At 45.0% G+C, this 15,488-nt stretch overlaps 1 protein-coding gene across 2 annotated transcripts in view; it reads right to left on the bottom strand.

The window, feature by feature from the left end:
• lmbr1l (limb development membrane protein 1-like) overlaps positions 1-15,488 on the bottom strand; it is a 37,119-nt gene continuing 21,631 nt past the window's right edge. Inside the window, exons 2-13 of one of the 2 annotated variants that reach the window (XM_064957582.1) lie at positions 12,674-12,758; positions 10,021-10,054; positions 9,561-9,700; positions 8,840-9,067; positions 8,614-8,682; positions 8,449-8,513; positions 7,839-7,911; positions 7,604-7,690; positions 7,232-7,464; positions 5,853-6,084; positions 4,772-4,933; positions 1-4,013 (exon numbers count right to left, since the gene is read on the bottom strand). In XM_064957582.1, coding sequence (XP_064813654.1) covers positions 3,928-4,013; positions 4,772-4,933; positions 5,853-6,084; positions 7,232-7,464; positions 7,604-7,690; positions 7,839-7,911; positions 8,449-8,513; positions 8,614-8,682; positions 8,840-9,067; positions 9,561-9,700; positions 10,021-10,054; positions 12,674-12,758 — 1,494 coding nt within the window. In that variant the 3' untranslated portion in view covers positions 1-3,927. The remainder of the gene's footprint in view (positions 4,014-4,771; positions 4,934-5,852; positions 6,085-7,231; positions 7,465-7,603; positions 7,691-7,838; positions 7,912-8,448; positions 8,514-8,613; positions 8,683-8,839; positions 9,068-9,560; positions 9,701-10,020; positions 10,055-12,673; positions 12,759-15,488) is intronic. The other variant, XM_064957583.1, reaches the window with a different exon arrangement.

Raw genomic sequence — 15,488 nt, 5'->3', positions numbered from 1 at the left:
TTAATAGCAATCCTGTATTCATTAACTGACATGTCTCGGTGGCGTGTGTGCCTACAACCCACAGGGCACACCAAGCCTCTGATATGTACAGTAAGTAGCATTACGGGAACATTTAGACTTAAACTCCCTTTTAGCGGAGGAAAAGGCAACACAAAAACAAAAAGACAGCTCATTTAAAAAACATCAAACAAAAGAAAACAAGAAAAAGAAATGCAAACAAAAAATCAAGGAGTCATGAATCAGAACCGGGTTCTTTTTCTGCCTCCAAAAGAGGAAATGAATAATATGCCAGGAAAACAGATGGAAGAAAGGGGGAGTGGGTGGAGGTGAGAGAGAGAAAGCGAGAGCGTCGCCTCTCCTCTTGATTTGGCCTTTTTTTTGTTGGTTTATCTGGCGGTGGCATCCGAGTGGAGGAAACGTTGGTTATAGCGTTATCAGGGACGGCCTCCGATGACAGACGGGCCCAAATACAACGGCTTTCTTCTGGGCCTGATTAAAGCAAGGCAACAAATGGTGGTGAGACAGACACGCACAGGACAGACATACGCACAGGACAGACGTATACCGCACAGGGGAGCACAGACGTAAACCGCACAGGGGGGCACAGACGTAAACCGCACAGTATAGACGTAAACCGCACAGGGGGACACAGACGTACACCGCACAGTATAGACGTACACCGCACAGTATAGACGTACACCGCACAGTAGACGTAAACCGCACAGTATAGACGTACACCGCACAGGGGGACACAGACGTACACCGCACAGTATAGACGTAAACAGCACAGGGGGACACAGACGTACACCGCACAGTATAGACGTAAACCGCACAGGGGGACACAGACGTACACCGCACAGTATAGACGTAAACCGCACAGGGGGACACAGACGTACACGCACAGGATAGACGTAAACCGCACAGGGGGACACAGACGTACACCACACAGGATAGACGTAAACCGCACAGGGGGACACAGATGTACACCACACAGGATAGACGTAAACCGCACAGGGGGACACAGACGTACACGCACAGGATAGACGTAAACCGCACAGGGGGACACAGACGTACACGCACAGGATAGATGTACACCGCACAGTATACACGTACACCGCACAGTATACACGTACACCGCACAGTATACACGTACACCGCACAGGGGGACAGAGACGTACACCGCACAGTATAGACGTACACCGCACAGGGGGACAGAGACGTACACGCACAGGATAGACGTAAACCGCACAGGGGGACACAGACGTAAACCGCACAGTATAGACGTAAACCGCACAGGGGGACACAGACGTACACGCACAGGATAGACGTAAACCGCACAGGGGGACACAGACGTACACGCACAGGATAGACGTAAACCACACAGGGGGACACAGACGTACACCGCACAGTATAGACGTAAACCGCACAGTATAGACGTAAACCGCACAGGGGGACACAGACGTACACGCACAGGATAGACGTAAACCGCACAGGGGGACACAGACGTAAACCGCACAGTATAGACGTAAACCGCACAGGGGGACACAGACGTACACGCACAGGATAGACGTAAACCGCACAGGGGGACACAGACTTACACGCACAGTATAGACGTAAACCGCACAGGGGGACACAGACGTAAACCGCACAGGGGGACACAGACGTACACCGCACAGTATACACGTACACCGCACAGTATACACGTACACCGCACAGTATACACGTACACCGCACAGTATACACGTACACCGCACAGGGGGACAGAGACGTACACCGCACAGTATAGACGTACACCGCACAGGGGGACAGAGACGTACACGCACAGTATAGACGTACACCGCACAGTATAGACGTACACGCACAGTATAGACGTACACCGCACAGGGGGACAGAGACGTACACGCACAGGATAGACGTAAACAGCACAGGGGGACGGAGACGTAAACAGCACAGGGGGGCAGACAAACAGCACAGAGGGGGTGGGGCAGGCGTAAACCGCACAGAGGGAGGGGGGGGGGGCAGACGTGCCAGCAAACGCCCACACAAAGTCAGATGGGCTGGATAATGGGACCTGATCATGTATAGATAAACTACTATACAACTGCACTGTAACAGTCTTATTACTCATACCAATCCATAGATATCAGACAAGACAGATTATGCCCTTTTCTCCACGGCTCATGAAAAAATACATACATTTTACAACATCAAAACGTTTTAGAGCACTAAAAGTAAACCATAAACTGTTTGCTCCCCAAACAATAGACTCGAAAGACGTGTTTACGCGACATGAAATGAGTCAACGCTTATGTGCAATGACTGACCAAACAGAACCATTGCCCTGAGGACGGAAGGTTCTCTGACGGAACCTCAGGGCATGCTTCAGGCTGCCGGTGAGTTTGGGAGACCCTGCCCCCTGCTGGTGACAGAGAAAGGAACTGATTGTCTAACAGCTAATAACAACAATTAAAACAAACTTAACATACATGCTGATACAGCAAAGGAAAAGCACGACACAGGATCACAATAAAGAGATCTAAAAAAAATAACTAAAAAAACGCTAGAGATCATTAATTTATATTATTCTAATATAAAAGTTCAGGAAAAACAGGTCATGGGAATTGGCAGTGGAGCGTAAAAAGTATTGCACTTGAACATGAACAAGCTAGTCACAGTATGATTGGTCCAAGGCAGGACACGCGAGTGTTAATTTGCATTAAGGAAGCTCCTTAATGCTTTTTCTTTTTTTTTTAAAGGGAACAGAAATGCCATTATACAACCAATAACCTCCCTTGTCTATTTTCCCCTCTGTGTTCAGGTATCTTTTCATACATTGTTCACTAATTCAATGTTATCAGTCTAAAACAAATCCTGGGTTGTGTTCGTCTGGCACCAAATGTTAGAGAACTGAAATGCACATTTTTTTCGTTGCAAAATGCTTTAAGCCGTAACATAATGAACACAACCCTGTCCGGTCCCCCTTCTCTTCCTTCACTATGTGAAGGTCAAGGCATGTAAAATACCCAGGTTTAAAAACATCCTCTCATTAACGGACACAACACCATTACAGACAGACAAGGAGTCTTAAAAAGAAATGGAAGTGGGATTCAAAGGAGTGAGGCCCAGAAATAGTAGTCTTACATGAGAGAGAGAGGAAGGCGTGGGGAGAGGGGAGGCAGAGAGAGGACTCAACCGCTCAACCCCTGATCAGGAAAAGGAAATGTCAGTTGCAACGTAATGTTCCAAAAATAGATTTGCTGACTTTTACACGTGCGAGTCCAAAGAGCAAAGTAAGTCGGTCCCACCGTCACCTCTCGAACCCATTGTGAGTTTCTCATAAGGCATTAGGACGTCCAGGATGTACTGTATGATGTCACAAGGTCAACAAGAACCCGGTCATGGCTAGAAGGGACCCAGCTTTTCTCAAATTAACGTCAAAAGCAGATCTTTTTTTTTTTTAATTTTAACTAACCCCAACCCTTCTCCTAACCTTAACCTAATTCTCCTAACCTGCTACGAAAAGTAATATCATCTGACAATAGTTGAACCCCTTCTAGCCATGACCCAAAAACCCTGATAAGATCCCTTTCAGTTCTAGATTTTAGCAGTTACAGAATTTATCATTTTTGCCTCAGATTACTGCACATAGTGATTTCAATAGCACCCCAGTACTGTAGTCAAAAAGCGAGAGCGTTTAAGTTTGTTCCCCAAGTCAACTTGTATTGGTCAGTGAGCAGAGCTATACTGCGTCATTGTCCAAACTGCACTTCTAATCCTCCACTCCGGTCTCTTCATTTTGGTGATCCAGACACAGATTGACTGGAGGACTGAAGACAAGGTGCCTTTGGTCCAATGGGAATGCTATCCAGGGGGCTCAGGTCCCAGTCGGGATTAAAGATCACGGTTGATTGGTCAAGAGAATGTCAGTCACTGGATCTTTGACAGGCCATTTGCCAGGAGGAGCTTGAGGGGGATGGTTGTGCGGGACACTGTCAGAGGAAGTTTGTGGAGACCTGTGGAGACATACAACACTTACGGTTAACACCGACAGTGGAACGAAATGGCATGATTACCACCGACAGTGTGTGAGAAAAATAAAATATTTTTTGAAAAGGCTAGTTTGGGTGCAAAGAAAGTCCATCAATCACAAAACAGAACAAAAGCTGTTGGGGAGGTAGCGGTTGAGGAGAGATGCTATCTATCCCGTGAGGAAGGGGGGGGGGGGGGTGTCCACAGCTCTACGCGCCGAACTGTTTGTGTTGGTTGGAGGGGCAGAGGGCGAGTGTGTGTGTGGGGGGCCCGGGAGGGGGCCCAGCAGCCAGGCCAACAGGCCCCTAGGGGACTCCTACTCCCCTCTTTCCTGAGAGAATTGTATAGGCCTTTCTATCTGAGGAAAGGAGACCAACCCATTGGGAAACATGGCCAGGCCCAGAGCTGGGAAGAGAACACCTTGGAAGCTAGCTCACAGTTCAGTCACTCTGAAAACACACCGACTATTGGCAGCTGACACAACCCTTCTACTGCATAATGAAAGTAACACAATACGACTACCAAATACCTAAGAAAGATGCATATCCAAAAACGGATTGTGGGAGTCGACTACAGCCAAGATAGGTGGACAAATCATGTAGTCAATTTAAACATGACATTAAGTTGAAGATGTGAAGTTATACAAAAGTATGGACTCGAACATCTAAACATAGAAAGGCAGGTATTAGGTTCATAGACATATTCCTGGCTTTGTAAATACTTGACTGATTGCATTACGTACCGAAGGCACGTATGAGTTCTCCCTGCACAGCCCAGGTGAGAGTGTTGATGAGGCAGGCAGAGGTGAGGCCGGCAAACAGAATGTTGTACAAGAACACTATGTGGAAGTTCCCCAGCCAGTTATATCTCCCAAAGTCTCCCAGGAGGTCAAACCGTGTGATCCCTGAAGAACAGGTAAGAGACAGAATGTGATTAGTTTGACACTATAAACTACTCAGCATATCTTCACACCCCCCATGGATAAATAAAGTTCAAATCCATATTACTTTCACTAATCCATCCGATTCAGATCTGTGAATACTTCAAGAGAGGAGGGAAAGAAGGGTGCATTTCTGAAGCACAGTACTTGACCATGGCCAAGGTCACAGTGTTCATAGTGATTGACTGCATACACATGCCCTCTTGTGTTCAGAAATGATACTACAACCAGAGGATCTCAGTCTAATTACAGTAGGCATTAGAGCCCCACAGTGGTGGTGTCACAATACCCCAAAAGCCTAGTGGTCAAACAGGGAAATGGTTCCAATTGTTTTTACACCATAAATGTTTCCAATAGGGGATTTTAGACACATTTGAAATAAGGGCTGTTTCTCGTGTAGGCTTACCCTGGATGTGAGGGCAGGTAGCCTAGTTGGGCCAGTAACCGAAAGGTTGCTAGATCGGAATCCCCAAGCTGACAAGGTAAAAATCTGTCGTTCTGCCCCTGAACAAGGCAGTTAACCCACTGTTCCTAGGCCGTCATTGTTAATAACAATTTGGACCAACTTGCCTAGTTAAATAAAGGTTAAATAAAGAAATAAAAACAATTGATAAGTCACCTTTGTACGAGAGAGATTTACATGGTAATCCAAACGTCATGTCAGGGTAAGCCTACAGGAAACACAGCCCTTAGGTGTTTCTAAAATCCCCCATAGGACACAATTCATGGTGGGAAAACGATTGGAACCATTTCCCTGTTTGACCACTAGGTTTCATGGGTATTATGACACCACCACTGTGGGGGTCGACGCATCTATTTTTTTCCATTCAACCATACGAGACGACAAGAATCTAGAAACCTGGGGAACGGGGAGGACTCTTACCCAGAGTGCGAGAGAAGACCGGCAGTGCTGAGCTGAGGACCAGAAGAGAGACACAGTTCCCAATGATCTGTGTGAGGTTGGTGTCCTGAGAGCGGGGCAGCAGGGAGGTGAAGAGAGGAGAGCTGTAGAAGCCCACCACAGACGACACCATCAGGTACAGGATGAGGACCACCTGCACTGCTGCTCCCAGGGACCCAAACATGGAGAAGGAAGCCGTCCCCAGGCGAGGGTCCTACCACGCAGAGGAAACATACGATCAATGCAAATCAGTTATCCAGTATAAAACATGTTCATACCCTCCCTCTGCAAGGTTATGTCCTTAGAATTGTTTAGTCTTAAAATCTATATGAAAGATATGGCCCTCAGTCACTCAACATAGAACAGGCTATTCAGGGTCAACATTACAGAGGCAATAGGTCAATGTGCATCGTTAGAATTCAACATATCTTTACAGGTAGGAGTAAACTCATGCCATAGGCCCTCAAAACGCAACTTGAAGCCAGTTGCCCTGCATTTTTTTAGTTGTTCCCCTCTAAATCAGGGACCAATTTGGACCCGGAACACCAGGTGTGTGCAATTAATTATCAGGTGGAACAGAAAACCAGCAGGCTGCGGGACCTCCTAGGCTTAGTACCCCGACTATAGGGTGTCCAATCCAAAAACATTTTGACCAATGGGTTAAATTATTTGATTTATTGTGAAGATAATCCACTAAGAAAACCAACGGTCCAGACTGTCTCAATCCTAATCCGTTCAAGTTATTGGAGTTTTTAACCGTAGTAGGAAGGTCAAAATTAGGCTGACTAAATGAAAACATTTTAAAAAGGAAATCTGGTAAAAAGCATGGCGTGAGCTAGACTGGATGCTGTGCCAGAATGAAGGCTACTCGACAGGCTCACTTTCTTCTCAAATCCGGTGGACATAAAACAATAGGTCAGATGGATATCGATTGAGACATTTTGGTATACACTGTTCACATGTTCTTACGAAAACAAGCATCTCTCTCTAAAAATGTCAACGGAGCACTAAGTGTACCACAAGCTTTCTATTTCCTAAGCCTTAAATTGGCATGATGCGAGCTGAAATAACGGTTTGCGACCCATGGAAACAACGTGCAATGACGCCGACCAGAATGCAAAATCCTCAAACGTTTTGGCAAGAACGCTGCACAGCTCTTAAAATGATCAGAGCTCAGTGCTTATGATCAGATGTATTAAGTTAGGGAAAAGTTACCACCAAAGCCTGCTTTCACCCACATTGAGCAGTATGTGGAAACGCCCTACATGCTATAAAATCAGCAGCGGGCTGTCGAGAATAATCCATACAAAGCCCCTTCCAGCTCACGCTGTCCCTTATTCCCCTTGGTAGACTCCTCTCACCCCCATTCCACTGGGCATGGCCGTCTCGTCGAACAGGAGCTCCAGAACATGGAAACAAACCATCAACACGCAGGCCACCGTCAGAGCTAGGAGCAGCAGCATGGCCAGAGGGTAGAACAGGTTCCGCTGCCATGGAGACGCTCTCCTCCGCATCTCTGGGGGAGAGAGAATGATGAGGACAAGGACCACTGTAGACAACGCTGTCAGTCTCCCGGTGAGCAGTGAAGCTATTCCTGGGAGAGAAAAGAAATTCTACTGCCCGAATGAAATCCAGCAATGTTGTATCATCTTCCAATGAATTTGATCCAACCCTAGTAAGTCAAGAGAATCTAATAAAAACACGGTATTATTCTCATAGACCGACGGTCTTACCGAGGGCGATTCGTTTGGCCTGGACGCCGAGGTACTGCGTCCTCAAAGGCTCCACGTTCACACTGACCCAGCATGCCGTGCTACCCCCTACAAGGAACAGAGCACGGTCAACACCACCTCCTCTAGGATGAGTCATGGACGTGTGGGTACAGGCAGTGTACGACTCCGAATAGAAATGCATTCAATTGTCCCATGTTGAGAGACTATTGTAGCCCATGGTCGCTGGCCCACTCACTGTTGAGTGTCCTGGAGAGAGAAGCCTCCTCGAACGCAGCACAGTTCATCTCCACCTCCACATTCTCCAACAGCTGAGGAAACACAGGGGATTGGATGTCAGAGTCATCAGTGTTATGTTATTGTCAACGATATCCCAAAAATGGTTTGCATAGTCAACTTACACACAGCTCTAATACACACTTATCCAACCAGACATGCCACCAGGGATCTCGTCACAGTACCCAAATCCAGAACAAATTCAAGAAAACGCACAGTATAGAGCCCTTATTGCATGGAACTTCCATCTCATATTGCTCAAATAAACAGCAAACCTGGTTTCAAAAAACAGATAAAGCAACACAACGCCTCTCCCCTATTTGACCGAGATAGTTTGTGTGTATCCATTGATATGTAGGCTGTGTGCCTTTAAAAATGTATGTAGTTCTGTCCTTGAGCCGTTCTTGTCTATTGAGGTTCTGTATTATGTTTCATGTGGACCCCAGGAAGAGTTGCTGCTGCTTTTGCAACAGCTAATGGGGACCCTAATAAAATACCAAAGATATAACAACGTCACCAGTGTTCGGTTATTGTCTGCATACTGGAGAAAAGGTTTGTGGATTATCACTCACCCGTGGTTTGACCAGTAGGCTCCCGGTGACACTGAACATGCGGGACAGCCCGAAGGGAGTGCACACTGCAAGGAGACGGGAAGAGGTGTCAGGCAGCATTCAGACACATCACAAGTTAAGCAGCCAGTGCGGCAGATGGACGAGACATAGTGGAGGTGACCTCACATAGCAGCAGCAGCACTCCACACAGAGAGATGGCAGAGTAGAGGTAGGGGAGATAGTACTCCCACATGTCTGAGATGGGAGACAACAGGTCATTAGAAAAATAGGACTTTGATACATGGTTCTCCCAAAACAATTAACAAAAGGACACCAATTAAATAAATGAAATAACTAGCCATTTGCGAACAGTTGCAAAAATGGCTTGAATGAAAAGCAAAGATCAACTCACCGTAGAGGCTCTCCCTGGCGCTGTGGTTGTTTAGCAGAGCCACAAACACCCACACCATGCCCAGCACCAGCAGAGTGAGCAGCAGCAGCACCACCGCCGTCTCATACACCCGCGCCATCACCCCCTTCTTACAGCCCACGAAGCCCTCTGACTCAGTGAAGAAGTAGGCGAAGGGCATGAGGAAGACCAGGGACAGGTTGGAGAACAGGAACACTAGGTTCCATAATCCTGATGGAGAGAAAGAGAAGAGATGGTCAAAACATTTCATTACAAAAAGTTAGGTAATATCATAAAAGGGATAGAAATTCAGCAACAAACACGACCACCACAGTGAGGCGCAGCCTCGCCGTTTAGGGAAACACTTTTTTGGGGGGTATACAGAACACAGAAATCTGTAGAGTTCAATGGAAATAAGCAAGAGGGACAATGTTATATTTGGGGCCCCACTTCCCTTCAACTGCTGGTTTGTGGAGCTCAATTTTAATTTCTGTGAAAGACACCATGGGTTATTATTACATAACAGGCAACGGTGCAAGGTTCCCAAACCCATAGTAATGAATCATTCGTTTTGGAGCTCATTGACTAGCAACACTTCAAAATGTAGTTAAAACAGACTGGTGTGTGAGGTTTGGGGCTACGGGCGCGCTGACAATGAACGAACGACTATGGGTTGAAAACGTGGAGCGGTATTGGGTGTTGTGGTGTAAACGTGGATCAGTACCGTGAATGAGCGATCCGTTGAGCCACTGCATGTAGTAGCTGTGAGGGAAGATGAGCAGCACCTCATTGGACAGGATGGAGATTGGGAGGAGCAGCACAGCGCACACTGCCACAGAGAGGGTAAACGTACACAGCCACAGCCTAGACAGGAAGAGAGCGAACGAGGGTGTCTGTAGAGTGATCAACGCACATTGTATTTTTATGTCATTTGGACAATACAGTATTGTGTGTTTTGGATGCTAGTTGCTCTGGGTGGGAAGGGAGGAAAGGAATATCAGTGTGTGTAAGGACAAAGGGCAAGGAGGACAGTCACACAGGCCAAGTTGTGTCACCTCGTAGGTCACGACTCAGATACTAGCTCAAATACTCTGCTCACACACAGCCACTCTAATCACAGACTGAGCGAGTCAAATTGCAGACTGCTTGCTAGGTCAGTTAAATCATTAGGTCTCTTCACTTACGCAATTTTGTTGGCGGTCGCATCTTCAATGTCATCTGGAAAACGGGAGAAAACATACAAGTGAGTGAGTCACAGCTAAACCAACAGGCAAGCGAGCATCAGCATCGGAATCGATTCACTGAACACATCTTCAACATCACACCATTAAGCTACGAGGCACAAATGCTCTGCTGGTGGTATTGACTGACCGCGGTGGACATTCATTGGAAACACTGTACTCGTAACGCAGAACAGGTTGAGCTGACTCGTTCCAAAACCCAATAAAAACACACTGGCTGGCCCACCTCCAAACAGCTACAGGCCAGACTTGTTATGTTGGCTGCGGATGTGCTACAGCGTTTTTTTCAATAACCAGACTTTACTGGAGCGATTACATAAGGTACATAAACCAAATTGTATTTGCACAGCCACACTTCCAACGTTCAACTCATAGGATTAGGGCTGTCGCGAAAATGTCATCAGTTGGTGATAGTCAAGCAAATAACTGGGGTCAGTCTCACGGTGATTGACCGTTAAACTAATTTAGCATCTCCTGGCGTCCACACACACACACACACACGTCAAATGCAGACCTTTGGAACATCTACATTTGAAAAAAAGTATTGTAAATCCGTGAAATATAGCATACACCTTCACAACAAATTCATTATTTAAGACCGGTCTAAAGAAACATGATATGAATAAAAAGGATATTTTCACCAAACAATTGAGGGAGTGCACACGTGCAGCTAACAAACGTAATGGGCACTCCTATATGCTTAAATTTAGAGTTATTCATGTAACTTCAGTTCTACAAACATTTGGCTATATGTTTTGATATTTAATACATAGCATGACGTGACTAATGATATGAAAAAAGTCGCTTGAAAAGGCATGAGCTCGGCTTTGCTTTTTCGCGCAGGCTGTCCACGTCCGTCTCTCAGTCACAATTTGACAAGCACTTGCTAACTCCTTCAAGACCGTTGGAAAAGCATTCCAGGTGAACGCCAAGAGTGTGCAAAGCTGTCATCAAGGCCAAGGATGGCTCCTTTGAAGAACCTAAAATATATTTTGATAACATTTGTTTGGTTACTATATGATTCCATATGTGTTATTCATAGTTTTGATGTATTCACTATTATTCCACAATGTAGAAAATAGTAAAAAATAAAAACCCTGAATGAGTAGGTGTCCAAACTTGACTGGTACTGTACGCATGTTTTTTTTGTTTTTTTTTTAACTAGGCAAATTACTTGTAGCTGGAAAACGGCAGATTTTTTTATGGAATATCTACACAGACGTACAAAGGCCCATTATCAGCAAGCGTCACTGTGTTCCAAAGGCATGTTGTGTTAGCTAAATCTAAGTTAATCAATTAAAAGGCTAAATGAGCATTAGAAAAGCATTTTGCACTTATGTTAGCACAGCTGAAAACTATTTTTCTGATTAAAGAAGCAATAAAACTGGCCTTTAGACTAGTTGAGTATCTGGAGCGTCACAATTTATGAGTTCGATTACAGGCTCAAAATTGCCAGAAACAAATCATTTTCTTTGAAACTCTTAGGTCTATTCTTGTTCTGAGAAATGAAGACTATTCCATGCAAGAGATTGTACAAGATCTTCAGGTTCTTGGCAATGCTGTGTACTAATCCCTTCACAGAACAGCGCAAACTGGCTCTAACCAGAATAGAGCGGGAGGCCCCGGTGCACAACTGAGCAAGAGGACAAATACATTGGAGTGTCTGGTTTGAGAAACTGGCAGCTTCATTAAAAAGGTACCAGTTTCAACGTCAACAGTGAAGAGTCGACTCCGGGATGATGGCTTTCTAGGCAGTTGCAAAGAAAAAGCCATCTTAGACTGGCCAATAAAAAGAAAAGATTTAGGCAGAGTTATTTTGCCAAGAAGGCCAGCATCCCGGAGTCGCCTCTTCACTTGACATTCCACTATGTCTCCATGTCATGGCTTTTGCACTATCAGTACAGATACCAACACATCTTGACCACCAAAGTCCATTTGATGTCACAAAGCTGTCCAGTACTTTAAAAAAATCCTCTCCTGTTTTCCAGTAGTTTGTAGAAGAGGATGTCTTCCTTAATTGACACCCCATAAATGTAACAGACATAAACCGGGAGCTGTGCCAGGCCTGCCACGTCTGTTGACTCATCCAGCTGTAACGCATATAATTCACTGGCTTGTATGCAAAGCAGTAATTGTTTCAAAACATCCTAACATGTCACTGATGCGTCATGAAACAGTGTTGTTTGACAAAGCCATCGTCTGTATATTTTTTGGGCCTTTTCCCCCAGCATTGTCCCAGTTTCGAATACCGATACATCGGCCGAGATAGATATAATATTGAAGACTCATGTTAAAAGGAACCACCAGCTTTCATATGTTCTCATGTTCTGAGCAAGGAACTTAAAATGTTACATGGCACATATTGCACTTTTACTTTCTTCTCCAACACTTTGTTTTTGCATTATTTAAACTGGTTTCATTATTTATTTGAGACGAAATTGATTATTATTTATGTATTATATTAAGTTAAAATAAGTGTTAATTCAGTATTCTAATTGTCTTCGAGATAGATAGATATCTATCTATCTATCTCTTGAAGACAATTAGAATACTGGTCAACCTCAAAAAAATTGGTCAACCTCAAACCCATACTCACCCGTGACATAGTCCGCATTCTTCTTGAAGTGAGTGAGGATGAGGTAGGACAGAATGTAGAGGCAGGTGAAGAGGAGGACACAGATCTGCAGAGGAAACAAAGGCACCATTTTTCAATTAGCAGGATTTGCTTTGACAGTTGCTTCATTAGCTTTTTAGGGACGTGTGCAGCTTGGTTCACTTTTATCCAAATATATGTAGAAGCAGAATACACACATATTGGACCAACATAATACCAACCCAAGTCTAACAGCCCTTCTGAAATGAGTCATACAAACCATAGTAGGTTAGGAAAAAATACACTAGGGTAAACCGTTAGAATCATAGAAATAGTATAACAGTAAGAAGCAAAGTGGAATCCCTACTGTTGACCAATCACAGACGAAGGGGCGAAGATTTCAGCTTGCCTCTAGAACAGCCCTCACCGAAGTCCAAAACCTCACAAAATGTCTTAATATGCACAAACTTTTTTGAGCGGTTTCAGGTGATTAGCATGCGGGCGCCTTAAGTGAATCTAACAGAGGAGAAACCGCGCAGCTTGAGTGTCAGAGGGCGGGGCTCGTTGTGTGTTTTGGGAAGCAGCCACAAGACAAGAAAAACAGAAAAAAATACAAAATGTATAAAAACTATGGAAGCCTATTACCACCAGAGCGCATAGCCTAGAGAAGCCTATGAGCGCTGATCCCCTCTGGCCAGTGGAAACGTTATGCATTTATAGCCTAAAATAGGCCTGTGTTAAAAGAAAATGTGATCAAAGCTGGTTTATGTTCGAACTTCAGGTGGCTAGGCTACCTAGACCTTAGCAATCAAATTATGGACTGGAATTAAATCCACACACCAATAGTGATGACATACTGTGTGAGTAACTTTAAATTAACGATGCAAAGGCCTACATGATGAAACCCTGCATAAAGCAAGCTCAGCCCTGTTAGTTCTGCTGTGCAATTGCAGTTGTCTATTTTGTTTGATTAAACCATACGACTGGATTAGAAAAAAAATCTGGTCCCATCATAGCCCATATAAAACCGTTTTACAGCTGATTTATTACCATGTAATACCCGCCAACTTAGGTCCAGAGATTTACCTGGTTAGGTTAGCCCAGTGGTTCTCCAACCTCTCCGCGGGACCCCCAGACATGTCACAATATGGTTTTAGCCCTGAACTAGTTCACCTAATCAACGGTTATTGACAAATTAAATCAAGTGTGCTAGTTCTGAAATAGATCAAATACATGAACCGGCTGGGGATCCCCTTAGGAGAGGCTTGAGAACCACTGGGTTAGTCTTTATTGAAATACCCTACCACATCTTGGACCCGTAGAGCCACCTCCAAATTAACACAAATGAAGAAACATATCCTATAAGTATGCAATCAGCCAAAATGGGGGAACTGTGGCTACAACTTCCTCCACGCTCATGCATTATCATAATTAATATGCCACTAGAGATCGCTGCATTAGCATGTTTCTATTAGCCAAAACATCCTGTGCCTGGAACCTGTAAGTTAAACTGCCAACAAAAAGACCCATAACTGATCCAAATGTTTGCCCAATCAGGCAGGCTAGATGCAGTTATTTCAAAATAATAAGCATTCAAAACGACAGGCTATTCACTGCAGTTTACAGTCTAGACTAGAGTTTTGCACTCACTTGCATTGTTGTTATTATTGTCCCTAAAAAATAAAAATGAATCAATAGGGTAGCTTTCAGAGCTTGTACCCGGGGACTGGGAGCACAGAGTAGCTAGTGCATTTGGACTCCTTGACTTGCTCTACATTGTTACATAACAGAGCCTTATTAAAAAAATGGATAGAATTATATTTCCCCCCACCCCTCATCAAATCTACACACAATAACAAAGCAAAAACTGATTTTAAGAAAATGTCTGCAAATTTAAAAACACAGAAATATATTTACAAAGGTATTCAGACCCTTTACTCAGTACTTTGTTGAAGCACCTTTGGCAGCGATTACAGCCTCAAGTCTCCTTGGGTATGACGCTACAAGCATTGCGCACCTGTATATTTGGGGAGTTTATCCCAGTCTTCTCTGCAGATGCTCTCAAGCTCTGTCAGATTGGATGGGGAGCGTCGCTGCGCAGCTATTTTCAGGTCTCCCCAGAGATGTTCAAATCGGGTTCAAGTCCGGGCCACTCAAGGACATTCAGAGACTTGTCTCAAAGCCACTCCTGCATTGTCTTTGCTGTGTGCGTAGGGTTGTTGTCCTATTGGAAGGTCAATATTTGCCCCAGTCCGAGGTCCTGAGCAGGTTTTCAGCAAGGAGCGCGCTCCATTTTGCTCCGTTCATCTTTGCCTCGATCCTGACTAGTCTCCCAGTCCCTGCAGCTGAAAAATATAATCCGCACAGCATGCTGCCACCACCACCACCACCGTCTGGCCACTCTACCATAAAGGCCTGCTTGATGGAGTGCTGCAGAGATAGGAGAACCTTCCAGAAGGACAACCATCTCCACAGAGGAACCCTGGAACTCTGAGTGCCCATCGGGTTCTTGGGAAGAGTCCTGGTAATTCAAACTGCTTCCATTTAAGAATGATGGAGGCAACTTGATTGTGGTCTGTGAAATGTTGTCCCATTCCTCTTCAATGGCTGTATGAAGTTGCTGGATACTAGTGGGAATGGAAACACGCTTTCATACACGTTGATCCAGGGCATCCCTTACATGCTTAAATGGGTGACGTCTGGTGTGTCTGCAGGCCATGGAAGAACGAACATGTTTAGCTTCCAGGAATTGTGTACAGATCCTTGAGACATGCTGAAACATGAGGTGATAGCGACGGATGAATGGCACGACAATGGG

This window comes from Oncorhynchus masou, chromosome 33, assembly GCF_036934945.1.
Source record: "Oncorhynchus masou masou isolate Uvic2021 chromosome 33, UVic_Omas_1.1, whole genome shotgun sequence".
NCBI lineage: Eukaryota > Metazoa > Chordata > Actinopteri > Salmoniformes > Salmonidae > Oncorhynchus > Oncorhynchus masou.
Note: the sequence above shows the minus strand (reverse complement) of the source record. Positions and strands in the feature narration are given on the sequence as shown.